The sequence below is a fragment of the Plecotus auritus genome (assembly GCF_963455305.1).
Source record: "Plecotus auritus genome assembly, chromosome: 9".
In the NCBI taxonomy this organism is placed as follows: Eukaryota; Metazoa; Chordata; class Mammalia; order Chiroptera; family Vespertilionidae; genus Plecotus; species Plecotus auritus.
In genome coordinates this window covers 154,482,162-154,507,715 of record NC_137783.1, presented here as the reverse complement: position 1 = coordinate 154,507,715, position 25,554 = coordinate 154,482,162, and the positions used below count along the sequence as shown (strand labels likewise).

At 66.3% G+C, this 25,554-nt stretch overlaps 3 protein-coding genes across 7 annotated transcripts; 1 reads left to right on the top strand and 2 right to left on the bottom strand.

The window, feature by feature from the left end:
* Positions 1-6,253: 6,253 nt before the first annotated feature.
* On the bottom strand, positions 6,254-8,966 carry RASSF7 (Ras association domain family member 7; the record flags this gene model as incomplete). 4 transcript variants are annotated; one of them, XM_080687809.1, is made up of 6 exons in its annotated part: positions 6,254-6,766; positions 6,849-6,930; positions 7,006-7,101; positions 7,210-7,922; positions 8,104-8,236; positions 8,659-8,945. In XM_080687809.1, 5 exons carry the CDS (start codon positions 8,225-8,227, stop codon positions 6,738-6,740), a joined length of 1,044 nt encoding a protein of 347 aa, XP_080543935.1. In that variant the 3' UTR covers positions 6,254-6,737. The 4 variants fall into 4 exon arrangements, with proteins under 4 accessions (XP_080543935.1, XP_080543934.1, XP_080543932.1 ...); XM_080687808.1 differs by having other exon boundaries at positions 6,267-6,766; positions 8,853-8,966; XM_080687806.1 differs by having other exon boundaries at positions 6,267-6,930.
* A 2,226-nt stretch (positions 8,967-11,192) lies between these two features.
* On the top strand, positions 11,193-16,098 carry LMNTD2 (lamin tail domain containing 2; the record flags this gene model as incomplete). Its single annotated transcript, XM_080640762.1, has 12 exons — positions 11,193-11,377; positions 11,470-11,619; positions 12,009-12,093; positions 12,183-12,338; positions 12,615-12,686; positions 12,761-12,849; positions 13,143-13,753; positions 14,114-14,180; positions 14,289-14,646; positions 14,731-14,930; positions 15,142-15,412; positions 15,967-16,098. 12 exons carry the CDS (start codon positions 11,193-11,195, stop codon positions 16,096-16,098), a joined length of 2,376 nt encoding a protein of 791 aa, XP_080496888.1.
* Positions 16,099-16,198: 100 nt separating this feature from the next.
* Positions 16,199-24,836, bottom strand: LRRC56 (leucine rich repeat containing 56). Of its 2 annotated transcripts, none has more exons than XM_080640819.1 (13): positions 24,762-24,836; positions 23,479-23,552; positions 22,954-23,143; positions 21,774-21,861; positions 21,138-21,198; positions 20,756-20,852; positions 20,489-20,683; positions 19,700-19,883; positions 19,122-19,298; positions 18,979-19,043; positions 18,575-18,717; positions 18,228-18,346; positions 16,199-17,008 (listed from the first exon to the last, which is right to left on the bottom strand). In XM_080640819.1, the coding sequence occupies exons 2-13, from the start codon at positions 23,514-23,516 to the stop codon at positions 16,689-16,691; spliced, it is 1,677 nt and encodes a 558-aa protein (XP_080496945.1). In that variant the 5' UTR covers positions 23,517-23,552; positions 24,762-24,836; the 3' UTR covers positions 16,199-16,688. The 2 variants fall into 2 exon arrangements, with proteins under 2 accessions (XP_080496945.1, XP_080496946.1); XM_080640820.1 differs by having other exon boundaries at positions 22,954-23,140.
* Between the last annotated feature and the right edge of the window lie 718 nt (positions 24,837-25,554).

Genomic DNA, 25,554 nt, shown 5'->3' with positions numbered 1-25,554 from the left:
GGCTGCCTCTGGTGCCCCAGGCGCTGCCTCTGTCTTCACACGGCCTCTGCCTGGATGTCTGTCTCATCCGCCCGAGGACATGGATTTAGGCCTGCCCAGGCAATCAGGGTGACCTCACCTCAAGATCCTGGACGTAATGGAAAAACCCTTTCCCAGTGAGGCCACATTCACAGGGTCTCCAGGGGTGGGCAAACTTCTTGACTCGAGGGCCACCATGGGTTCTTAAACTGGACCGGAGGGCCGGAACGAAAGCATGGATGGAGTGTTTGTGTGAACTAATATAAATTCAAAGTAAAGGAGCGGAGGGGAGAGCAAGAGAACCGGATAGAACAGCCGGATCCGGCCCGCGGGCCGTAGTTTGCCGGTGGGCATTAGGACGCGGACATGTCTTTTTTTTTTTTTTTTTAAATATATTTTATTGATTTTTTACAGAGAGGAAGGGAGAGGGACAGAGAGCCAGAAACATCGATGAGAGAGAAACATCGATCAGCTGCCTCCTGCACACCCCCCACTGGGTATGTGCCCACAACCAAGGCACATGCCCCTGACCGGAACCGAACCCGGGACCCTTGAGTCCGCAGGCCAACGCTCTATCCACTGAGCCAAACCGGTTAGGGCACAGACATGTCTTTTTAAAAATATACTTTTCCGCCCTAATTGGTTTGGCTCGGTGGATAGAGCGCCGGCCTGTGGACTGAAGGGTCCCTGGTTCGATTCCGGTCAAGGGCATGTGCCTTGGTTGCGGGCGCATCCCCAGCGGGGGGTTTGCAGGAGGCAGCTGATCGATGTTTCTAGCTCTCTGCCAAAAATCAGTGAAATATATTTTTTTAAAAAATACTTCCCCCCTGGTTGGTTTGGCTCAGTGGATAGAGCGACGGCGTGTGGATTGGGTTTGATTCTGGCCGCGGGCACATGCCCGGGTTGTGGGCTTGATCCCCAGAGGGGAGAGAGGGGGAGGCTGCCAATCAGTGATTCTCTCTCATCATTGATGTTTCTATCTCCCTCTCCCTTTCCCTTTCTCTCTGAAATCAATAAAAGTATATATATATGTACTTTGATTTATTTTTAGAGAGGGGAAGGGAGAAGGAGAGAGAGACAGAAACATAGATGATAGAGAAACATCAATCAGCTGCCTCCTGCACGCCCCCTACGGGGGACAGGCTGCAACCCCAACATGTGCCCTGATGGAGAATTGAACCTTGACCTTTTGTGCAAGGTTCAACGCTCAGCCACTGAGCCACTGGACAGGCCGAACATATCTTTTTTAAAAAAAATATATATTTTATTGATTTTTTACAGAGAGGAAGGGAGAGGGAGAGAGTTAGAAACATCGATGAGAGAGAAACATCGATCAGCTGCCTCCTGCACACCTCGCACTGGGGATGTGCCCACAACCAAGGTACATGCCCTTGACCGGAATCGAACCCAGGACCCCTCAGTCCACAGGCCGACGCTCTATCCACTGAGCCAAACCGGTCAGGGCCGAACATATCTCTTTGAGGGACCACTATTGAGCCCACTAGGGCACCGTTACGGGGGCAACTGGAACTGCCGGGACTGGGGGCACACCTGGGGGTTGTACCAACAGGGCAAGATAGAAATGGGGAGTCACCCTGACTCTCCATGTCCCCGAGGCCCAGACTTCTTCCCTCCGAACCTTTGCCCTGTCTGCCCACCCCCCGTCATGAAGGTGTGGGCCTCCTCGGGGAACCAGGTGATCCAGGCCTTGGTGACCCCTCAAATTCTGACCCACTAAAGCTGATCCACTCATCGCCCTGTGCTCCTTCCCCATCCACAGGTGGCCACACCCCCCAACACCCTGCACCAGCTCTCACGCTCCTGAGGTCCCAGCCCTGAGCCAATCCAGGCGACAGTCTCGAGGGAAGAAATAAAGTGACTGTGATGGTGGGGAGGGTGCAGCAGTGGCCTTGCTGGGTCTGTGGCAGCTGAGCCCAGACTATGAGGGATGCAGACTCGTCACTGGGGGCAGGGAGGCCCAGGAGTGGGCTGTCAGTTGGAGGCAGGAGGGCTGAAGGAGGGCAGCCAGGCGGCCAGGGTGGCTGGGGCCCTCACCCTGGGCCAAGGACCGCGGTGCCAATGGAGAGCCGAGGGGACCTTTGGAGCTGCCTGGAGCCAGGAGAGTGGGGACTCCAGGGAGGGCCAGGCTCTGGTGGATTTGAGGGAGGTGGAGGGAAGGGGAGCTCTTGCTGACCGTGGAGGGGGCACAAAAAGCTTATGAGGACCCCCTGTACCAGGAAGAAAAGGGGAGCAGGCACCTCTCTGCCCAGCCAGGGGTCTGGATGACCTGATTCTGCCTCAGGGATCCCCGGGGCCATGGGGGCATGAAGGGAGCGGGAAGAGAAGGGGCCAGGGCCGAATGTCCCTCGGCGGTCACCTTGGGGCTCCTTGAGGACTCACTAACTCCGGGTCTGAGCCAGTTGCCCTGATTATTCCTCTCCAATGCCCGGACAGGCTGGCAACGCCAGGGGACCAGCCGCTCGGACCCTGGGCCCGCGCTCCGGACTCCGAGCCTTCCCACCGGAAGGATCCAGGGCGCCCAGGGCCGGCCCGCGGGGTTTGCGGACAAACCGGGCAGAGTCAGAGTCCACACCAGCTCTGTCCCGCCAGCCAGACCCCCGAGATGGGTGCGGGCGAGGCGGGCAGTACGTGTGTCCCGAAAGCCGAGGCCCCTCCTCGGTCCCGGCCCCGACCCCCGGCCCCGGCTACGTGCGCCGAGTCCCGCGGATGCCCTGGGAGGCGCCGGCCCCCGCGCGGCGGGTGGGCGGGGGACGGCGCCTCGGGTCGAACCACCGGGACGGGCGGGCGGGGGAGCGGCCCGCGAGGATGTGCTGAGGCGCCCCAGGCCCCGCCCGGCAGGTGGCGGCCCCGCCCCGAGGCCGACGTGCGGAAAGGAACGCGCCGGCCGCGCCCGCGAGGGGCCGCGCGGCGGTGGGCGTGGCGTCCGCACCCCCCTCGCTCCCACTGGCTGCGGCGTGGCAGGACGGGCCCGGCCCGGCCGGCAATTGGCTGCGGGGCTCTCATATTTGCATACGGACCGGGCGCGGGGCGCGGGCGCGGGGCCGTGGGGGCGCGAAGGGGCCGCGGCCGCTGCCGAAGTTGGGCCGAGAGCCGGCGACTGTCCCGCACCGGGGGTGCAGGTGACGCGCTGGGGGTCCCAGGCCGGCGGGCGGGGGCGCATCCCACAAGCCGCCCGCCCTCGCCAGCTGCAGGGGCTCGGACGCCCAGGTTGGAGGGGAAGGAGGGCTGGGGTGCGAGATGACTCCTCCGCCTGCCCGGCGTCCCTCCAGGCGCAGGGCAGCCACTGCCCACCGCACACTGCGCTGCTCCGGACCCACTGTGCGTGTGACAGCGGCTGATCTGTTCCTGGGCAGCGCGACCGCCCCGGCCCCTCTGTGACCCTGCGCTGTCGGGCAGGGGGAGGCCACACCGGGCAGGGAGAGGCCACAGGGTGTCGGAGGGCGTGCGTCCAGGTGAGGGGAGGGGGGCAGGGCGCCCCTATGGAAGGGTCTGCCTGTTGGCGTCCAGCAAACACCCCGGGGGTGGGAGAGAAAGAAGGGGCATTGAGCGGGCTTCGCTGCCCTCATGAGAGGGCTCAGGCGGGAGCAGTGCCCTCTTGGAGGAAACTTTCTTCCCGTGTGTGTGCCAGGGTGCCAGCTGCGCGCGCTCCTGGGATGGTCTTCTGGATGCCGTGCTGACTGGAGCCTCCAGGACCCACTTCTGAGGGCCCCTCTGGGAACTTTGAGGAAGACAGTGACGGACGTGGCTTTTCTGTGCATTTGGACCACTTCAGGGAGGCCACTGAGGAAGTGAGGACGGCAAGGCCCCATGCGTGGTGCCCAGCAGGGTACCCCTGTCCCCCTTCCTAGGTGGGGCCCTGGCGTGGTCCCGCGGTCCCGGGCCTGAGCGCTGGGCCTGCCTCCCCTGCTGGGTGCTCTCAGGTGCACCGAGGAAACGTTGAGCTGAATGCCTACCGCAGGCCCTGGCCCTCTCTGGGCAGCGGGGTTGATGGCTGGCGCCGGGCCTGCTGTTGTCCGAGAGGCCTGAAGGCCTGGGGTGGGCTTGGACTTCGCTTTGGAAGGACCCTGTCCTGATGGTCACTGTGGTGTCACGCCCAGCAGGCTTGGTGGGGCCTGGTTCTGCAGGTGACAGGGAGGCTGTGGCTGCCTTGGGCTTGGGACCTGTGGAGCTGTTTTACAGCCACTGGGCAGTGGCTTACTGTGGGTGGCCCTCAGCGAACCCAGGTGTGTCAGCCAGCCCTAGGGGTGAACAGGAGCTGTGAGGTCAGTGGGGGCGCCAGTGCTGTCCTCCAGCACAACCTGACCCTGAAGAGCAGCAGCGGCCGGTGATGAGGGCTGCTCCGTCCTCACACAGGCAGGTCTTGCCTCACCTCCCGGGGAGCTGGCCTGGCCCTGCCGCTGGGTCCTGCCCTGCAATTAACCGGACACGTGGGGGGAGCTGGGCTTGTATCATTGTTTTCAACGTGGAAGTTAAAACTCGAAAGTAAACTTGTCAGCCAAAGGCTTGCTGAGTGACCGGAAGCGCTTCTGGCAACATTTGGTGGGGTGGCATTTCGTGCATCTGGAATAGCCCCCCTGCCCCACCCTCTTCGCTTTGGCTGCGGGCAGAGAGGACCCCTTCTGAAGTGGGCTCCCGAGCCTGACAGCCAGGAGCAGACCCGGGACAAGCCCCTCGTGGTGGCTTCAGGGCAGGTGTCCCTGGAAACGGGCGCAGAACAGGGGTGCGTGAGCTCAGCCAGCTCGGTGCCTGCTCCCTTTGGGGCTGGGAATCTTGGTGAGGAAGCTCGTCATACCGGGGAGGACAAGGGCTAGTCCTGCCCGTCCCCCGTGTGTGTGTGATTGTGTGTGAGTATGTGTGTGTGAGTGTGTGGGAGTGTGTGTGTGTGTGAGTGTGTGTGTGTGTGTGTGTGTGTGTGTAGGATGGTCCCTGCTGGCTCCTGGCTTTGCCCCTGCTGCCCTGGGTGCTCAGTGTGGGAGGTGATCCATGCAGTGTCTCCGGGCTGGGGCCCAGATCCGTCCCTCCTTCCTGAGTGTGGGTAGGGACTGTGGGTGAGGGGAGCAGGCCCAGAGCTCCCAGCCCTTCCACCAGGACATGGCCCCATCCGCCTTTCCAGTCCAGGCTACACCCCATGTGACCCTGTGCTTGGATCTGTCTGGGGCTGCAGTCAGGCCAGTCCTGGCCCCACGGGTCGGGAGCAGGCTGCTGAGCTGGGCAGCGCAGACAGGAGGGTGGCCGGGCTGGGAGCTTCCAGAGGATTCCTCCTGCCACCTGGAGTGGCCCGGCCACTCCCCATGTGCGCTGTCTCGGCAGGAAAGGCCCCGCCCCCACCCCCCGCCGCCATGGCTCCCCGCAAGCTGGGCTCTTGGCTTCCCTGCTCCTGAGGCTTAGGACTTCACGGCCCCTATGGTCTGCTCCAAAGAAGTGGGGAGCACCAGGCCTGACTCAGGGCCACCCCAGGAGAAGGCTGACTCCATCCCAATGTTGCCAACCCCAAACCTCAGCCCAAACCCCCATGACCTAGGATGTCACCATCCTGGTCCCCAGTACCCGTGGCTGCACCCGAGGCAGAGCGCCCCCCCCCCCGCCCCCGCCCCGCGTTGTGGCCGTCACAAAGGTCTCTGGTCTTCATCACAGCCCTCGGAGCCGGGAGCTGCGGCCCTGCCCAGGGAAGGACTGCGAGTTGGACGCCTGCCCTGACTTCAGGGCTGCAGGCTCCCAGCAGAGGCTTCCCGCCCACCTGGGGAGCTGGGGGGTGTTGGGAGGCAGGCGGCCACACCCTCACGGGCCTGAAATGCTCCTCTGAGCAAAGCTCCCTGGGCCTGGCCCACAAGCTCGGGAGTCCTGGGACCCACCCACAAGCTCTCAGCCTTAGTCAACCTGACAGGCAGGTCTGGCGTGTCCTGGAGTCCTCCTCTCCAGGGCACCCCAGAGTGGGTGGCAGCTCCTGCTGGGGAGGCACAGGCCCGGGAGGGGAGCGAGATGGGAGGGGGTCCGATAAAACCGAAGCCAGGGCTCCCGCCTGACCCACTCTACCACCAGGCTCAAGCTGCAGAGGGCTCCTGGGGGGCACGGCAGCCTGAAATCAAAGGCCCTGGGAGCCCCCCTTCTCAGGAACCCTGGCTGTGGCCAGCCCCCCGCAGCTCGGGGTACTCCCCAGTGACCCTGGGTGGAGTCTGCAGTGTTAGACCTCATAGACCCCGCCTAGGGCCGCCTCAGGACACACTCAAGCCACTTCAGGCAGTTTATTGAGGTTTCAGTGTCGTGGTAGGGGAGGCAGCACTCACACACGCGTGTACTCACGCACTTGAACACGCACACGTACTGAAGGATGCCTCCCACACGCAAGCACAGACCCACGGACTGAAAACAGCATCCACGCATCTCCGGTCCCCAACGGAGAGCGGTGGCCTTTGGGGCCCAGCAAGTTCTGAGCTGGCCGTGCCCCCAGCTTCTCCAGGGGGCTTGGCGGGCTTGGCAAGTACCAGGTGAGAGTCTTCAGCCTCCTTCTGACCCAGTTCCGGGGTGCTCTGTCTCAGGTGTAGGGCCCGAGAGCTTCCAACTGCGTGGGGGCATGAGTCCTCTCTGACGGCCGATCCTTCTGTTACCCCGGCTAGGCTGACCCTGGCTGCCCTCGCTCGTGTCGTCAGAGCCCAGGGCTGGGCTGGCAGTCCATTCATTCCGGGCCGGGGCAGGGGCTGCTACCTCCAGTTCTGCCTCATGGGGGAACCTGTGGAGAGGACACAGGCTGAGGGGGGCGGGGGGGCCGCAGGAGGACCTCATCCCACCCAGAGGGGGGCAGACAGACATACCCTCTGGGCTCAGACTGGACACTAGGGCAGGACTCCGGGGGGCTCCCGGGAGGGGCTTTCCTCTGGCTGGAGGCATGAGATCCTGTGGGGAAAGCAGGTCAGCTGGGAGCTGGGCTGGGCCCCTGCCAGCCCGGCCTTCCTCGGGGACCCCTCTGACCTGCGTGCCGGGAGCAGCCCCCGTCTGCTGGATGAACTGCTGCAGGTTACACTGACGCAACTCCCGGTTCAGCTCCTCGAGCTCCTGGGCCTGGGCCTGGGGCACATGGGACCCTCAGTGGGCACAGCCACGAACCTGGTCGGACCCCAAGACCAAGCCCCGATCCACCCGTGTCCGGTCCGGGTGCCAGTCCCATGAGCTCACCTGCAGGGCGTGCTCTGCGGCCTCTAGGGCCCTGCTCACCAGGGCCAGGCTGCCCTGCACCTCCGCGCTCTGCCGCTCCTGGGCAGCCAGGTCCTGGCGCAGGCGTTCTGTGGCAGATGCTGTGGGCGAAGGGGGCCCGGGGGCCTCCGCAGCCAGGTATAGCTTGTCCTCCAGGGCACGCGCCTGGGCGTCTAGGGCCTGCAGCCGGGCAGCATGCTCAGCAGTGGCCGCGCTCAGGGCTTGCAGCCGGGACTGTGCCTCCCGCTCCCGCGCCTGCTCCCTCCGCAGCTCCTGCTCCCAGAAGGCCTCCTGGCCCAGCTCTGCTGCGTTCCTCTGCACCCTCCGCTCCAGGTCCTGCAGGTCTTCGCAGCGGCCGGGCATCGGTGCTACAGAGGCCACCGGCTCAGGCAGCGCCAGGCCAGAGGCCAGCCTGGGATACCCCAGGCTGAAGGTCAGTGCTTTCTGGGGCTCACGGTCCAGTGCTGGTCTGGGCTTTGGGGGAAGGCTGGCGCGGATTGGGCAGCGCTCAGGAGGTGGGCAGCTGTCTGAGGAGGGCCTCCCGGTGAGGCTGGGCCCTGTCCGCCGCAGGACAAACTGGACATCGCTGGCAAACTGTCCACAGGTGGCCTGGGCACCCACTGGACACTCCTGGGGCAGCAGCTGCCGTTCCTTCTCCCTGAGACGCTGCACGAGCACAAAACGGCCCGTCTGGCCTGGGGTGGGGGAGAGGGGTCAGCCTACATCCCCCCACCCCTTGTCCCCTAGATTGAGAAGCAAGGGGAGGGCAAGAGGGATCAGCAACTAGCCCCACCCTCCTTGGGGGAAGATGGGACCAGAGGGCCAGGCCCCACCCCAGGTCCACCTGTTGGGCCTGTCTGTCCCCAGGGGACTCACCTATAGCTTGAGCTAGTGCGACAACCACTTCCTGACAGGTGGTCTGCTCCGAGACGCCACAGACCACTCGCTGGATGCCGTCCACCCACACCTTCAGCTCCATGGCCGCAGGCCCAGAGGGCATACCCCTGTCCTGCAGGTGAGGGCCACAATGTCAAGCCCTGCCTGGCCCACCTTTCTTGCTCCCCCTGGCCTGTCCCTCACCCACAGAACTGGTTCAGAGCTGCCGCCCTGCTAGCCTGTGCCCAGGCCTAGCCGCAGGCCACACATTCCTGGGGTGGGGGTAGTCAAGACCAGCCCCCCAAAGGGGAGAACCAGTCGGCCCTCCCGGAGCACTCTAGGCTTCCCCACTTCCCAGCCTCCTCTGGCACCGCCCCACTCCCGGAACAAGGAGAATCATTAACCAGATGCGGGACTTCCTGCACCCCCCCCCCCAGTCACCTGGCGCGGAGGGCATTGCCACTCCCGCGGGGCGCCGTCCCCAGTACCCAGGGGCGCCCGTAAGCCAACTCTGCACCCCGCTGCCATGGGAACGCACCCTGCCCCGGTACTGACCTCGGCCCTCTGGACCCACCGAGCCGGGAGCAGGCAGCCCCCGCCCACTCCCGCCGATCGCAGCGCTCGCAGGAGAGGCCGCCGTCCCTGCCGCGGGGCGGGCGCAGGTGTGGCCCCCACGCGCGACCCGGCTCCTGAGCCTCTCTCTGAGTTGCCGCCGGACTCAGGAGGCTCCCGGACTCCGCGCGGCTCACCTGGGCGCCCGCCGGCCTCCGGGACCCGAACTCGAACTGACTCCTTCCCAGCACCCGGCGCCGCGGCAACCTGCCGCCTCCTGCGCCGCGGGAGCGCCCATGTCCGCCACCCATTGGCCCGCAGCCCGTTCGCCCAGTCCCGCCCCGCGCGCTCGTATTGGCTTCTTGGCGCGCCCGCCCACCCCTCGCACACGTCCATTGGCCACCTTCTTTGGGCTCCGCCTCTCCCCATTGGCTCCCCGCCCGCCCCGCCCCCCTCTGCGCCCAGGTGTGGGCGGGGCTTGGCGGCGCGGAGTGGCCGGTGGAGCTCCGGTCCACTCACGTCCAAAGCCCGCGAGCTACGCGGAAGCGCGAGCCTGCAGCTCAAGGCGCCGCGTGGGGCAGGTGTCTGGCCCCATTCCCGGGCCCACTTCCTTAGAAGCCGCCCAATCTGACGAGTCTCCCATCTAGGGCGGGGGCCCGGGCCTGGGACCCCGCAAGCCCGCCAGCGCCCAGAGAGAACCCTGCCTGATGCGCCCCCAGCGCCAGGGTCCCCCCTGTCCTGCTCCCTCGGGGCCTCGGCGGCAGTCATGGGATACATGGGGCCAGGGGGGCTGGGGAGCCGCCGGCCCTCTCTCGCTGCAGCCCGGCTGACCTTCCTGGTGGGGGAAGGGGCCCACCCTCGGAGGTGCTGGTGACAAAGGCCCTGGGCTCTTTGTCTGAGCCTAATTCTCTCCACCCCTTCCTGTCCCTAGTGGGGCCCAGCGCCCTCCTGAGCTGTGGACACGCCCTCTGCCTGATCAGTCCTACTGTCCCACGGCAGAGCCCAAGCCAGCTCTTCAGCCATGGTCCCTGCCCTAGCCGGTTTGGCTCAGTGGATAGCGCATTGGCCTGCAGACCGAAGGGTCCCGGGTTGGGATCCGGTCAAGGGCACCAATCGCAGTTGCAGGTTCCAGGTTCCTCCCTGGCCGGGCCCAGATCGATGGGGGTGCATGCAGGAAGCAACCAATCCATGTGTTCCTCTCACATGGATATTTCTGTCTTTCCCTCTCTCTTCCTCTAAAAATCAATGGAAATCCTAAAAAAGAACCAGTTCTGCCCTAATCAGACTGGACCCGGGGCGGTCTTCCTGCCTGCCCATGTTCTGTCCAACACAGGAGGTCCCACATGAACAAAAGTTGAAGGTCTGAATAAATGTATGTTGAATGGGTGAAGGTGGGGTGTGGTGCGGTGGGGTGGGGTGGGGGGCCAAGGCTGGAGGGCATTTGCCTTGTGGGTCAGGTCTGGGCCTCACTCTTGTTCCAGGGCAGAGGGAACACTTGTCATGATTATGGGAATGTCCCCAGGGGTCCCTCAGTGACCAAGGTGGTGGAGACGAGCAGGGGAAAGTGAGGTTTCTGGCTTGTGGGTCTGGTGGGTGGGCACAGAGAGCAGAGACTGTGGAAGGCGCTCAGCAAGCCCCTCCCCCAGCTTCTGGGGCCATCCACTGCTTCCTCTTCCCCCTCCTGACGGTTCGGCCCAGTGAGGTCCGAATTCTCAGGAGTGTGGTCCTGCTGGTGTGTGGACACACTCACAGGACAGCAATACCCCCAATACTCACTGATTGATCTCCATGGGCTGGTTGGGGAGGGCCTCCCCCAGAGCAGGTTGGGGGTGTTGGGCTGAATGATGGCCATAGCAGGCCCTGCTGGGCACTCGGTGTACCCCGGGCCTTCAGAGGTTACTTTGGGCTTCTCCTTCAAGCTGGACCAGCCCTCCAGGAAGAGGAGGTAGGAGGCCTGGGGCTCACTCAGGGCCATGGTCTGGGGTCACCCTGGAGGCTCCTGGTAACAAACAGCCCCTCCCTTTCTGGGTGCTGGTATCCATGGCAATGCTACAGAGCCTTTCTCTCCCCAGGCCTGCTTGGATTTCAGGCCTCAGGTGAGTGTCAGAGGTAGGGCCCTAGGTCTTGGGGGGTAGGGGGGAGGGACATGGGCATCATGGGTAAAGGACCAGAACCTCTGGGACCCTTGCTGTAGGCTGGGGTGGGTACCTCAGATCCTGGAGGGCAAAGCTGATAGTGAGGAGACTACAGAGAATGTATGAAAACGCAGGTGACATGTTGCTCAGAGGTGTGACCTGCTGCCCTGGCCTGGTCAGAAACACACAGGAGGTGTGGACACCCACATGACCCACAGTCTGGTGTCCCCTGGAGCAGAGACACATGCTCCGGCCTCCCTGGAGAGCCACCCCAGGGGTGCTGCCTGGGGCCGTCAGCCACACACGTGCACGTGGCTAAGGAGAGCCGTGCAGGAATGTGTGCACCTGGCATACAGGGCACACAGCCCCCCTCCCCACTCAGCTCCTCCAAGAACATCCAAAATGGCCCCCAAGTCTTACCCAGAGGATGGAGAAGCCAAGGAAGAGGCCCTCCCATCTCCGGTGGATGGAGAGCCAGTCAGCGGCCCCCTGGAGCCTCCGGCGGACACACCTGCAGACCTGGTGGCTCCCGCCAGCCGCAAGGACACCAAGCGCAGCTCCACACAAGTGGCCTCCGCCAAGCTGCCGTAAGGAGGGAAGGGAGAGGTGGCCAGCCACTTAAAACCCAGGCCAGCCGGCGGGTAGGGCCTGATAAGCAGCTGGGGTGCTGGCTTTGCAGACTGGCCCCCGAGTCCCTGGATCCCCACACACTGCGGCTGCTGTGGAGGCAGCGGGAACTGGAGATCCAGGCCCTGCGGTCCCTCCAGAGCCAGCAGGATACCCGGCGCTCCCGCATCCTGCACGAGGTGGCTAGGCTTCCACAGAAGAGGTAGCAGCGACAAGCTAGGCCCCGGCCCAACCCCGTCCTGGTCTGGCCCTAACCGCCGGTCTCGGCCTGACCCCAACCCAGCCACGGAGGCTGACCAAGAACCCAACCTGATCCCGGCCCTGACCCTTACACTGACCTTTGCCTCTTGCCTGACCCTAACCCCCCACCCTGATCCTGAAAGATCTGATACACTGCCAACCTGCCTAGACCCTGACCTTGAACATGTCCGTGGGTGCTGAACCCAACCAGGACCCGCCTCCAACCCCGACCTCTCAGACTCGACTGGCCCTGGCCGGGGCGGCAGCACCCTGTGCCCTGGGGCCCCTCCCGCTCCCCTCCTTGACTGCCAACCCAGTAGTGGGGGCCACTGAGCTCGCCCCTTCTCCCAGCTCTCACAACCAGGAAAAGCTCCTGCAGACCCAGATCCAGAAGCTGGCTCTGGAGTTAAAAGAGCAAAAGGAACAGGCCCAGCTGGTGAGAGGATGGGGAGCTGGGCAGGGGTTGGCTTTGGGGAGGGGCAGGGGCAGCGAAGGCCCCGCCCACCGTGCGCTCTCCTGGAGCAGGAGAAGAAGCAACTGGAGGAGCAGCTGGAGCAGGCCAAGGGCGCGGTGCAGCAGCTCGAGGCCCAGCTGGAGGCCCTGCACAGGTCCTGCCTGGTGAAGCTGGCCAGCTCCTCCTGGGTGGGCCGCATGCTCAGGTCATCCACCGGCAGCGTGGAGGTGAGCCTGGCCCCGCCCACCCTCCTGCCTCCCAACCCAGCGGGACCAGGTTTGAGCTCTTGCTGGGGATTGCCTGCCCCCCCCCCCCCCCACCTCAGGCTGCCTCAGGACTGTGGCCTGAGACAGGGAGGCACCACAAGCCCAAGGATCCGGGCCCACCTGGCACTCAGCAAGTGTCTGCCTCGGGTGCTGGTGAGGCCGAAGGGGAGAGATGTCTTGGGGGGACAGGTGCCCTCCCCCCAGCCCCTGCCCACTGGCCTCTGGTCCCTCTTGCAGGTGGTGACTGCGGAGACCCTGCTGGACCTCAGCGACGCCTCTGAAAATGATGAGGCCTCCCCTGCTCACGAGGTGAGCGAGGTCCCCCACGGGCATCCATGGCTCTGAGCGAGGGGAGGGCCACATGCCTGTTGCTTTGTGGGCAGGGTTTCCGGCTGGAGGATGTGGACTGGAACGCCGTTGCCCATCGATACCCCAACCTCTTGGCCAACCTGCAGTCGAGCTCGGATTTCAAGTGACTGTGCTGGGCAGGGAGGGATTCCCCCAGGGGCCTGGGAAGGGAGTGCCCCTGGACAAGTCACTTGAGTCTGTTGAGAGTCCGTTCTCTGATCTCTAGAACAGGGTAGGGGATGTAGGGAAGGGCTCCGGGCCATCTCTGTCCTGCCCAGAGCCCTTTTCCCCAGGCTGAGTCCTGGGGCCCTGGACCACAACTTGGGGTGCCCTGCCTACCGTGGGGAGGCTAGTTGGGGGTTGGGCTGGGTCCGGGAGCAGTAGCCCGGCAGCTAGTGAGCAGACTGTGGCCTGCAGGCGCACCTCACGCCGGCAGACCGCACAGCTCCCACCCGCCTCACCGCCTGAAGAACGCGGCTCCGGGCTGGGCAAACCTGAAGAACGCGGCTCCGGGTTGGACAAACCTGAAGAACGCGGCTCCAGATTGGGCAAGCTGCACAAGGACACTGATCGCAAGAGTGTGGAGTGGAGTTCCCTGCCCTTGGTGGGCACCAGCAGCTCGGGGGGCACTGATTCTGACCCCGGCCGCCGCGGCGTGCAGAAGGTGACAGGGCGCCCGCCCCAGGCGCCAGGCCACATTTCCTACGAGCAGATACAGGCTCGGCCCCGGAGTTCCATCCGAAGCTCACAGGACTCTCGGCCCCGGAGCTTCATCGGGGACTCGCAGGACTCTCGGCCCCGAAGCTTCATCGGGGACTCACAGGACTCTCGGCCCCGAAGCTTCATCAGGGACTCGCAGGACCTCCGTGCCAGAAGCTTCATCAGGGATTCGCAGGACCTGCGCGCCCGGAGCTTCATCAGGGACTCGCAGGACCTGCGTGCCCGGAGCTTCATCAGGCAGTTGCAGGACTCTCGGCCCAGGAGTTCCATCCGGAGTTCCACCAAGGACTCGAAGGCAGAGTCTGAAGGTGGCGTGGGGTGGGCCTCCGTGCTTTCTCCCTTCTGCCCTGCAGGGCCCTGGTGATCTGTGTCCAATGCCCTTACGCAAGGTCCCCCAACTGCCTCGCCTTTACGGTAGCTCCGAGGGAGGCTGCTGGGCGGCTCCTTCAGCCTCTCTAGGGATTAGGGGGTCTTGCAGGCCCCCTGCTCTGACTCGGACCCCTCCAAGTACTAGGAGCTACTCCTCTGCTCCCCTCAGCCCCCAGGGTCCAGCCACCCCTCCTGCGCTGGGCCCCTGGCTCTGCAGGCCAGCTGGCCTCACAGGAGATGTCCCCAGAAGATGCTCCATCGGGGGTCCGGCTCCCAAACAGGCCTCCCCTCTCTCGCAGACCGGATCGGCCCGGTGCGCAAGGCCCGCGCAGTTTCCGACCACTGGCCGCTGACGCACCCCTGGAAGTGAGCGCGGGAGACGCAGGCGGGGCAGCGCGGGGCGGGGGGGGGGGGGGAGGGGGGCAGGAGCCATCTCCCCACAGGAGGGGCCCTGACTAGCCACTCCCGCCCCAGCCGGAAGGGCTCCTGCCTGAAGATCGTGGCCGTGAACGTTCGCGAGAGGTTCATCCGCATCCTGAACCAGTCGATGGAGGAGACGGTCGACCTGGGAGGCTTCACGCTGCAGCAGCTCGAGCACGACTTCCCCGTGTACTTGTACCGCTTCCCGCCCCGCACGCTGCTGGCGCCTAAGCACCACGTCACGGTGTGCCCCGCTCCCCTCGAGCCCGTGCGCGCCCGGCGCCGTCCCCAGGTCTGGGGCAAGTGGTCTGGCAGCACCAAGAAGCAGCCGCCCTCGTCCGTGGGCCGAGGGCCCCGCCACGGCGGCTCCAGCCGAAGCTTGGTGACTTTGCTCCTGAGCCCCAAGGGCGAGGTCGGTGCGGGTCCCCGCCGGGAGGCTGGGGGAGGCCTCGCGGGGCGGGGTGACCGAGCGCCCTGCCCGCCCGCCCGCCCGCAGGTCCTCAGCGAGTACCGGGCTCCGCCCAGCGTGACCCCCGCCCCGACGACCGTCGACGACAATACCAACGTGTCCATCGACCGCTTCCCGCTCCCGGACGCCCAGCCTGCGGCCGACACTCACGAGCAGGGGCGCCCGCCTCGAACCCCGCGCAACCATCGGGTGCCCAAGGCCCGGGCCCAGAGCCGCCGGAGGCCGAGGTGGGGACCGTGGGTCCCTGGATCTCCGCCTCTTCCCCAGGCTCTGCCCCCACAAAACGTCCCCCAGATTCCGTAGGCCTCGCCCTCGCCAGGCCGTCTCGGGTCATTCAGGGCTCCCCTCAGAACGCCCCCCTCCCCAGCCCTGTCCCCGCCCGGACCGCCCCTTTATCGCGGGCGGGTGCGGGCCCTCACAACCCCCTCGCCCCACCAGGACACGGACCCTGCTGCCGCGCCTGACCCCCAGCAAGCTCTTCAGCCCCGAGGAGGTGCCGGAGCCCCCCGAGCGCGCAGAAACCGACGCGCGGGAGCCTCTGCCCGCCATCCCCCGTGAGTGTGCGTGCTTGGGGGCCAGGAGGGACGGACGGCCCGGCAGGATGGGCGAGGCCGGCACGACGCCCCCTTCACCATTGTCCCACGCAGAGGACTGGCCGGTCCTCGCAGACTATCAGGCAGGGAAGGAGCACAAGGAGCACAGGGTTCGGGTGAGTGCACGCGTGCGGGGCGTCGCGGGTGGACCGCCCCGCCGTTCTCCGTGCAGCCCCGCCCCGCCCCGCCCCTTCCATCCCCCCTTCCGCCCTGACCCCGCCCTTCTCTGTGCAGCCCCGCCCCTTACATCTCCCCTTCCGCCCCGGCCCCGCCCTTCAACGTGCAGCCCCGCCCCTTCCATCCCCCCTTCCGCCCTGACCCCGCCCTTCTCTGTGCAGCCCCGCCCCTTACATCTCCCCTTCCGCCCCGGCCCCGCCCTTCAACGTGCAGCCCCGCCCCTTCCATCCCCCCTTCCGCCCTGACCCCGCCCTTCTCTGTGCAGCCCCGCCCCTTACATCTCCCCTTCCGCCCTGACCCCGCCCTTCAACGTGCAGCCCCGCCCCTTTCATCTCCCCTTCCGCCCTGACCCCGCCCTTCAACGTGCAGCCCCGCCCCTTTCATCTCCCCTTCCGCCCTGACCCCGCCCTTCTCTGTGCAGCCCCGCCCCTCCCTCCCGGCCACGCCCCCTTCGAGGCCCGCCCACCCAGCCCCTCACGCCCGCGCCCCCCAGGTGTGCCGGAAGAGCGTGGACCGGGACTGCCCGATCGTGGCACTGTCGGTGCAGAGCATGACCGAGAAAAGATTCGGTTTCCGCCTCCTTAGCTGCCCGCCCATTCCCGTCAACGCGTGTCGGCCGGTGTAGAGCCGGGCTGGGGCGGCCTCTCCGTGACTGTGGCGGCGGCGGGGCAGCGTGGGGTGGGGCGCCGGGGGGCCACGGGAGAAAGCCGTGGGAGGCAGGCAGTGCCAGCTGCATAATTTATTGAACCAACGTCACCTACGAAGTAAACTGCATTCTGTACACTTGAGAGTCGAAAGGATTCTCTTGGCTTCCCGGTGGCCGCTCCCCGTCCCTACAAGTCCGCCTGGGATGGGAGGCCTGGCCGCGCGCTTTGATGCCTAAGGCAAGCTCTTGGCCTGGGACCACAGCTCCAGGGGTGGCTGGAGGGAGGTGGCGGGGCGAGTTCGGCCTGGGCCCCATCTGGTCTCTTCCAGGCCTGGAAGGTTTGCCCCACAGAAGTGGGGGCTGGGCAGTCCCAGGCTCTCTCTCCTGTGCCTCCTCCCTGGTGGTCCCAACTCCCCACTTCCCTCCAGCAAGAGGGGCCTCTCCTGTGCCAGGCCCACCTCCTACCCCCACCACTTCCCCCCAGATGATCTGGGTTCCATGAGGCTCCACAAGCGCGCTGGGGCCCAAGGGCCCTGTCCCAGCCAGCCCGGCAGTGGGCGGGGTTTACACTAGGGGTGGGACTGGGCTGGGGTGATGGGCTTCAGGTGTGGCAAACACCACAGGGCTGGGGGTCTGGCTGCTGGGTCTGGTGCTGGCCTGGGGCCTGGACATCCTTGGGCTGGAGAGCTCGGGCCTGTGGCCACTTCCAGGGCTGATCTCAGAGCAGCCAGCCCCGGTCCCAGGCCAGGCCCCGAGCGACCCAGGGCTCTGAGCCGACGGCCCCGGAACTGCAGGTCTTTAGACCCCCAGGAGCTGCCGCTCGAATCAGGTGGCATGGGGACCTTGGGGGGAGAGGGGAGCAGGTTATAGCCCGAGGTCCTGGAAGGCCCTGGAAACCAAGAAAAGAGCCTATCAGACAAGGATCCCACCAAGGAATCATGGGATAGGGGTCACCACAGGCAGAGCTGCAGTATCCACTGGGGCTCCTCCCTTAACCTTTCACTTTCCCAAGGCAGTACCTCTCTGCCCTACTCCTGCTCCCCGGAGAAGCTGTGCCCTCCTCAGGGTCACCTCTGACCCTAGCTTGAGCTGAAGCCACCTCCTGGGCTCTGGCTGTGGGTCACCAGGTCCTGTCCCAAGGACCTGCTCACAGGCTGGTTGGCGGCCCTCGGCCAGTTCCTAAATCTCTGCTGTGGACCAAAGCCTGCACCCACTTTGGCGGACTGGGCAGTTGTCCGGGGTCACCCAGTGCCTACCTGGACCCAGCCTGGAATGGGGGGCTCTGATACCCCTTCCCCCCTCCTCCAGGGCCCCCAGCGTCTGTCATCACTCCAGCCACTCCTTCTGTCTTCTCTGGTGACTTCTCACCCTCCATCCCTCCACTAGGCGGCTGGCCTTTGACCCCTCTTGACTAGCTGATCTCAGGGTCCACCCTCTCCTGCCCCTCCCCCCAGTCCGGCAGGTGGAGAGGCAGAGGCTTGGCCCTGTACCCTTGATGGGGGGGGTGGGGCGCGGGCAGGAGGGCCATTCAGCCAGCCTTCAGCCTGTGCTCCTGCTTACCATGCCCCTGCCTAGGCTCGCTATCCTGCTGTTCCCCTGCCTGCTTAGACCCTTCCTCCAGGAAGCCTCCCTGGGCTGCCCTAGGGGAGGCGGCTCTGCTTCGCAGCCCCTGGGTTTGCTCCACTCTGCCCCTGTCACTCGGAAGCCAGTGTCTCTTGGGGAGAAACTCACCTGGCCTGCGTCTGTGGTCTGAGCCCAGCGCAGGCCCTGTCTGCAAGATGAAGGGAGGCACCCCTCCCAGTCCGGTCTCCTGGGCTCTGTCCCTCTGCCAGAGCCTGGCCCTGCTCCCTGAGAGCTGCCCCGGGCCTGTCCTGCTCATTGGCCATGGCCCCTCGCTGCCCCGACCCTGGCCCTTTTCTGGGGTGCCTTTTGTTTCTCGTTCAGCCCTGGTGACCTTATGGTCCCATGGGCTCAGGGGAGGGGCACTTGGGATTGTCCCCTCAGTTGTGAGCCCCCCACCCCAGGAGAGGACCCCCGGGGTCATAGCCTGCTCAGAGCCCCGGGGGGGGGGGTGGTGGTATCCCGCCATGGCCTGTGGCTCTCAGTACCTGGGACCTGGCTGGGGGAGCTGGGAGAAGTCTTGGGCTCAGCCTTGTCCTCTTGTTCCTCAGGGCCCCGCCGTGGGCCCCAGGGAGCTGCTGCCCCTGCCTGCCCAGAATCCAGGCGCCTGCAGGGGAGAGGGCTGGGGTGGGGCAGGGGCAGGGGCTGCAGCCCTGCCCCGCCTTGGAGCCATTCCCAAATGAGTGTGACCGGGATGGCACCCAGCCTCGGGCTCCCATGACCAGCTCCTCCGGCCGTCCTGGGGACCAGTGACTGCTCAGCCACGCAGCCCCAGCCGGGACCCCCCACCAGACACGACACACATGGCGGGCTCCGTGCAGGGACAAGCACCCACCGCAGATGCAGTTCCCTCCACGCCCGGAGTCCAGCCAATGCCAGGAGGTCCCGGCTGTCTGCAGGGTCAGGCCCTGGGGTGGAGGCCCTGGTGGCCAGGTCTTCAGGCCTGTGTGGGGGCAGCTGCTCTGGGGGCACCCAGGTCTGAGAAGGGAAAGGGCTGGTTTGGGGGCGTGGAGGGGACTGGGCGGGCAGCAGGCTGGGGGGAGAAAGACTTATTCGGCTGCAGAGGGCGTGGGAGAGCAGGGGCCTGGCCCGCAGTGGCTATAGCTCAGGGCGCTGGCAGGCCAGGTTGCTGTCCACTCTGGAGGAGAGCCCAGGACGCCAGTCCATTCTGGGGAGCGAAGCCCAGGACACTGGTGCCCTGTGCGTGCTGGGTCCCGGCTCCTGGGGGACAGGGCGTACCTGGCAGCGGTGCTGATGCTCCCGAAGGCCCTTGGTGGGGTTTCCGCAGAGGACCTGGCCGGAGCCTGAGGAAGGAGGAGTGGCTGGGCCTGGGTTGGGTTGAGGGCTTGCAGGGTCAACTTCCTGCCGAGGGGGCCAGTTACCGTGGGTGAGGTTGCTGGTGTCATCCTCTGGGGCTGTGTCCTTGGGAAGCAGAGCTTCGGCCACGGGTCCCCCAGGGGCCAGCAGGGAGAGGGGCCAAGGCCTGGCGGCCCGGGGCTGGAGCTCGGGCCGGGATAGCTCAGGGCCGAATCTTCGAATGGGGTCTCCGGGCGGATGATCTGCCCGAAGGTCAAAATCAGAGGTCACCAACGACCCCGCCCGCTGGCCAGGCCAAGAGCCCCCCAAGGCTCTGTCCACAGACCAGGGACCCCGGCCACCCAACACCTGTGTGTCCCGGGGCCCAGGTTTTGGACCTCCTTCCTCTTCCTCTTCTGATGGGTGTGGGGGCCCCAGCCAGGCGCTGCTCACAGGGAGGGTCCTGGCCTGGGGGCAGGTGTGCAGGACTCTGGGGTGCCTGGTTAAGGCTGAGAAGAGAGAGTACGCGAGGCGGCTCATCTCTGAGAGGCCTGGGGACGTGGGGGGCTGGCGGTAGAGAGCTTTTGTCTTAGGGGGGGCACGGGTAGAGACCTCTCCTTGGGCAGCCCTTGCCGAGGCCGGGGGTGGGGGTGGAGCTGCGTACCCAGCCTGGGCAGCAGGCTGTCCAGGACACTGCCCTCCTTGATGGCCTCCTTCACCAGGAGCCAGTCCTGGTCCAGCTTCCGAGCGGCGGGCAGGCCCGTCTGCGAGGCGGGCATCTCGTCCAGGACCTGCAGCTGGGGGATGAGCTTCCTCACCTGTGCCCTGTAGTTGTAGCCCTGGGGCACCTGCAGGGCAGAGAGGGGTGGCAGGCCTGGGGCCGTGGGCCCTTGGGGCCAGCTGAGTCCTGGGGCCACTTGCCCCAGACCCACTGTGGGTGGGGGTAGGGTTGGTGCCTGGTTCATTCTTGGGCACCAGGGACTTGGGGGACCTGGGTTCTCACCCAGGTGCTCTCACTGTCCAGGTTCATGGCCAGGATCCAGGGGTGCCCTTTGGCCTGTGGAACTGCCCTGAGCTCAAAGCGCTGGCCCAGTTGGCCAGAGCCGATGGCAGCTGGCAGGGCAGGGGCTGTGAGCTGCAGTGTGCACAGCAGGGCAGGGGCGTGTGCAGCTGTGGGTGTGCAGAGGCTTGCAGGCTGTGTGTGTGTGTGTGTGAGTGTGTACACACAATTCTATGTGGAAAAGGTACAGAGCGTGCGTGGTTCCACGTGGCCTGTGCACGTGGCCCTGTGGGGTTTGTCCAGCCCAGGAGGGTGCACTGGCAGCTGCCAGGCCTCTAGCTCACAGGGAATGAGCCACAGGGTGCAGGTGGCCCCCAGGCCATGGGAGGGGCAAGGACCTGAGCCACAGAGCGGCCCCCTCCCTCGCACACGGCCGGCTGGCCCCGCACGCACCTTGCTGGAGGGGCTTGGCTGCAGGCACACCAGGTTGCCCTCCAAGGTGAGCATGGCCAGCCGCGGGCACAGCTGCAGGTAGCGCACCTGCCCCAGGTCCTCCACGTTGTTGCCCTCGAGGTCTAGCACCTCCAGCTGCTCGAGCAGGCAGAGCGGGCTGAGGTCCGAGACGTTGTTGTAGGAGACATACAGTTCCTGGGGCGGCACGGGAACCTCAGCCAGGGCCTGGCGTGGCGCCCTCCCCAGCCCAGGGCACCGCACACCCACCTTCAGGGCCAGGAGGGAGCCGATGCCATCCAGGTCGGTCAGGCCACAGCGAGCCAGCCACAGCACCTGCAGGCGGCCCAGGGAGGTGCCCAGGTCTCTGCAGAGGGCAGGGCTGGGTGGTCAGTGCTTCCTCGGGTGGCGGGCCATGCCTCGTGCCCAGCCACACCTACACCTGCTGTCCCCGGGTCCACGGCAGGTGTGAGCGTGGCAACCTCCAGGCTGAAGAAGGGCTCCCTGCCTTCCCTCCAGCCGGCAGCCCTGGTCTCGGGCAGGCAAAAGGGAGGGCCCGGGCCGTGCCTGTGCTGGGCAGCTCGGCCCAGCCTCACCACACCAGGCATGCAGTGCACCGTGCCCCCACCTGTGGTCCCAGGAGGGCACTCACCTCACGGAGCCCAGGCGGCTGTCATTCAGCTTCAGTTGGCTGAGGTTGGGCAGGTGCACCCCTGTGGGCCACAGGGAGGAGGTCAGAGGCCCGCCCGCCTGCTACCCCCGCCCGCCTCTCTGCACCCTCGCTGCCCCTCTGCCCCTGCTGCCGTGGCTTCTCTGAGGCGGGTGCAACGTTTCTTTTTCCTTTTGCGGCCAGGCTCACATGAGGGGTGCAGCGTGGGGCGCAGGAGGCGTGCCTGAACCAACAGGGCCACGTGGAGGCCTCCAGGAGCTGGCTTGGAGGAGGGGAGCCAGCGGGCATGGGGGCGAGGCCACCAAAGTTTGGGTCCCACTCCCAGCCACCTCCCAAGGCCCTCCCATGGGCACCCCCAGCCCGTGTCCCTGAGCATCCCCAAGTCCCCGGGAAAGGGTTCTGAGCTACGGACTCCTACCCGGGAATGGGCACTGGCCCTGAGACAGAGTCCCCAACCCCTGGAAAGAGGAATGCGGGGCGGGCCTGTGGGGTGCAGGGAAGGCCCGTGGGGTGCAGTGGTCCAAAGAGCAGAGCCTGGCGGCAGGGCCCGAGCGAGCAGGCCCGCAAAGAGCGGTCTGGCCTTGACCGTGGTGGGTGTGGACAGCGAGGGGCTCTTACCGAAGTTGCCCAGGCTATGCTCACGGGTATCCACGCACATCTCCAGCGTGCTCACCAGCCGCAGGTCGTCCACCTGGGCCAGGGCCTGCTGCAGAACCACGGGGGACTCAGCCCTGGGGGCTGGACAGTGGGCCCTCCCTCCCAGCGCCCCTCCTTGGTGGCCCTCCTGGCCTGTCCCAGCCTTGCCTGTGTGAGAGGCTCCTGGTGTGTGGTGCTGGGCAGGTGACAAGGCCAGGTGCACCTCCAGGCCCAGCCAAGGTGCCATGGGGGTCACTGCCCTGCCGGACCCTGCTCCTGGCACTCCCTGGGCATAGCCAGGCCAGACCCAGTCCCACCCTGTCCTGCTGTCTGGGGTAGGGGTTGCAAAGGACAGGAGCTGGGGGTGGACCCCTTCCGACGTGACAGCTGCCTGCTGGACGGGGGCACCGGGAGGTGTGGGCAGCGGGAGGCACGGGGACAGGGCCTGGTGGGAGTGTCCCGTCCACCTGCAGTGACCAGACAACTAGGACCCTTCTCTACGCTGGCCAGGAAGGTGCGGGACCTCAGGCAGCCAGGCTGCGTGCTGGCGGGTGCATCACCCCGGTGGGTCCAAGGAACCCTCCAGTGTGAGTGTGGGTGCGGCGATGGAGGGCTTGGCAGTGGCAGCGATGGAGGGCTTGCGTCCGCCCCTCACCGCGGCCAATGGTCAACAAGCGTGGCCAGAAAGGGAGGTGGGGTGCTGGGAGGTGCAGGGCTGCCCAGGAGGCCACCAGCGGGGACCTGTAGTCACAGGGCTCAGTAGAACCTGCTGGCCTGAGGGTGGGGCGATGGCAGGAACACCCCTCCCCGCGCCCCGCTTCTGGACAAAGCCTTCATCAGCTGCCCCAGAGATGACCCCACCAGCTCTCGTCTCCTTTACTCCCCATACTTGGCACCTGCGTGCTGTGCGCCTGGAGGGTTTGCCGCCCTCAGTCCTGAGAGCCCAGGGCACAGTGGTGCTCAGCAAACACCTGTGGACTTCCTACCTCGCTCAGCCCCTGCTGGGGCCTGAGCATCTGTCCCCAAGCAGCTGGGCTCGGCCCCAGGGGTGAAGCAGGCACAGGGGCACATCCCTCAAACAGGCCAGGCCAGGAGGGCCGGGACAGAGGGCAGGAGGGACACCAGCCGCCTGAGCCCCGGGCCCCAGGCTCCCCCCACTCACCAGTCGGGCAGCTGACAGGCACTCCTCCGCCAGCCGCTTGCCGTGGCCGTCCCTGTGGCCGCCCGGGGCCTTGCTCTGCGGGCAGGGGTTGTACGGGCCCTGCCAGCTCAGCTCCCGCACTAGGACACGAGCCATGTTGGGCCGAGGCCCAGGGGCCTGCTCCTGGCTGGGTCCATTCGCATCCAACCTGCTGAGGCCAAGGCAGGGGAGGGGTGGCCCGCACAGCGGTCACGGCCCCACACAGCCCCAGGTCCAGAGAAGGCCCAGTGGGGTCTGCACCAGCCCGGCCTGCCGGCAGGCCTTGCCGCCCCTCCCTGGGACTTGGCTCACACCCCCGGTCAGGGCAGGCCACCCTCCCTGTGTGCCTTCAGGGTCCAGGGGAGGAGTCTGTCTGCTGTGACCAGCAGGACCCGGCCTCAGCCTGTGCTTTCTCCATCCGATGGTCTCTGAGCCCGGGGGGGGGGCCCAGGACCGGGGTCGCAGGCATATCCCCCACCCACCCCTGTGCCCAAGGAGCCCCCTCACCTGGAGGCAGAAGCCTTTTCCCACTGTGGGTCAAACATCCGGGCATGGGGGTGGCATGTGGCCCCAGGCGGCACCTGTAAGAGGGAGGAGAGTGGGCCAGGTCCTGGCCCAGGTCACTGTGCCCCGGGGACCCCGACAGGCTGGGCCAGGGCCACAGGGCCCAGAAGCAAGCAGGAGCGGAAGTGGCAGGGCTGACAGCCCGCTCCTTTCCACCATACTGATGGGAGACCTGGCCTGGCCGATGAGGCAGACAGCCAGGTGGGAGAGAGAGGGGGTCCTTCCGGTGCTAATGCCTGGCCCTCATTCAAACCTCCACTTCCTCTAGCCTGAATCCACCCTCTCTCCAAAAGGGGTTCTGGCTCTCCTGCCTGGTCCGTCCCCCAGGGGCTAGCCTCAGTAGCCCCTGCCCCTCCTGCACTCCCCACACCGCAGGCGCTGGGGACCACCTGCACCCGGCTCACGTGGCTTTGCTCCTTAAAGACATAGATGCCTGTGCTGGGCCCCAGACCCTGGAATCATCTCTCGGGCCAGCACCACAAGTCTGCCCGGAATGTCCTGCCAGCCTCAGGCCACCGGGAGGCTGCAGGCTGGCCAGGCTCAGTTCCTGGGGTGCTCACAGGCAGCACGGGGATGGGCCCCGCACCCTCTTCCCTGTGTGCCTGAGAGCATCTGGCTGCAGGGCCTGCCCTTGAGTAGGGCCAGAGGGTCTGTCCAGTCTGGCCCAAAGGTCTTGGGGTCCAGCAGGGCCTGGGTTGGAGGCTGTGGCTCCCATCTCGACACTGTCCCCTCACTTTCATGCGCTGGCCCGAATCTGTCCACACTGTTCACGGCCTGTTCCCTGACACTCCGTGAGTCCCCCACACTGGAGACCTGAGCCCTCTGTCTCCACGACCCACGCTAATGCCAGCCCCTGGCCTGGCTCATCAGCTCTCTGGGTCCCCTCCACCTCTCCATCCTTCACTACTACGCGGGAGAGGCTCTGAAGCCAGGGCCTACTCCCCGCCCAGTCCGCACCAGGGAGACCCCCCCACCCCCCCAGGGTCTGCTCCCAGCCTCCTCTCTCCCCCCAGGGGCAGGGCTTGGCCCCTCCTATCTCAGTGACGGGAGCCTCTTAAAGCACAGCCGGGGGAGGGGGGTGCAGGCAGGGTCCCCAGGGGACCAGATTTAACTTGTGGGGCATCACTGAGTCCCCCCTGACATTGCAGCTTGATCCTCGCACCCGCCCCTTGTCCTGTCCACCCTCTGGCACCAGGCCCGTGACCCACAGACGCGCTGGCCCTCACCTGAGGGCTCCGCCCCAGTGCCCGGCCCTGCGGGCTCGGCCCTGGGCACCCTCCGCCGCCGGGCGCTCTCTCCGATTCCGGGTTGTTCTTCCGGCCGCGGGGTTGCGGGACCTGGGCGCCATAGCAACAGGGGCAGGACCTCATTTGAATAATCAAATATTCATGAGCCGCCGAACCGTCTAGGCTCCGCGGGGCCGAGACACACCCCTTAGCAACGGTTGCTATGGCAGGCTGCCGGCGGGGCGGCGAGGGCAAGGTCGGGGGCGAGGGCAGGGGTGGGGTTCCGGGCGGGTGCAACCCCCCACGTGCGAGGGCGCCCCTCGGGCTGAGGTGAAGGCAAGGCGCCGGCAGACCCGGGGGGGGGGGGGGTGCGCGCAGACCGGCCAGGTGTCTGCCGCCGCAAAGGCGATCTGTGGGAGGCGCCGTGAGAGCCGTCCGAGGGCGGGGTTCACCTCCGCCTGCAGGTGTGGCAGATGCCACCTCAAAAGGAAGCGCTGTGGGCAAGGACCCCCGAGGACAAGGACCCCACTGGATGCCCGAAGGGGAGGCCAGGTCCGCGTCCACGAGGGACGCCGCCGCCGCCTTTACTCCGCGTCTGTTCCAGCCGCGGCACGGAGCGCGGGACGGGCAACCCGGCACCGCCGCAGCACGTGGGGTCGGCGCCGTCGTGGGGGCGGGACGGCCCCCCAAGGTCAAGGCCTGCAGCGGGGTGAGCTGCGGGAAGAACTGCGAACCTTCGCGGGAGGGGGCTGGTGGCGCGGCAGAGGGGTGGGGTGCTGGCTGCGCGTGTATC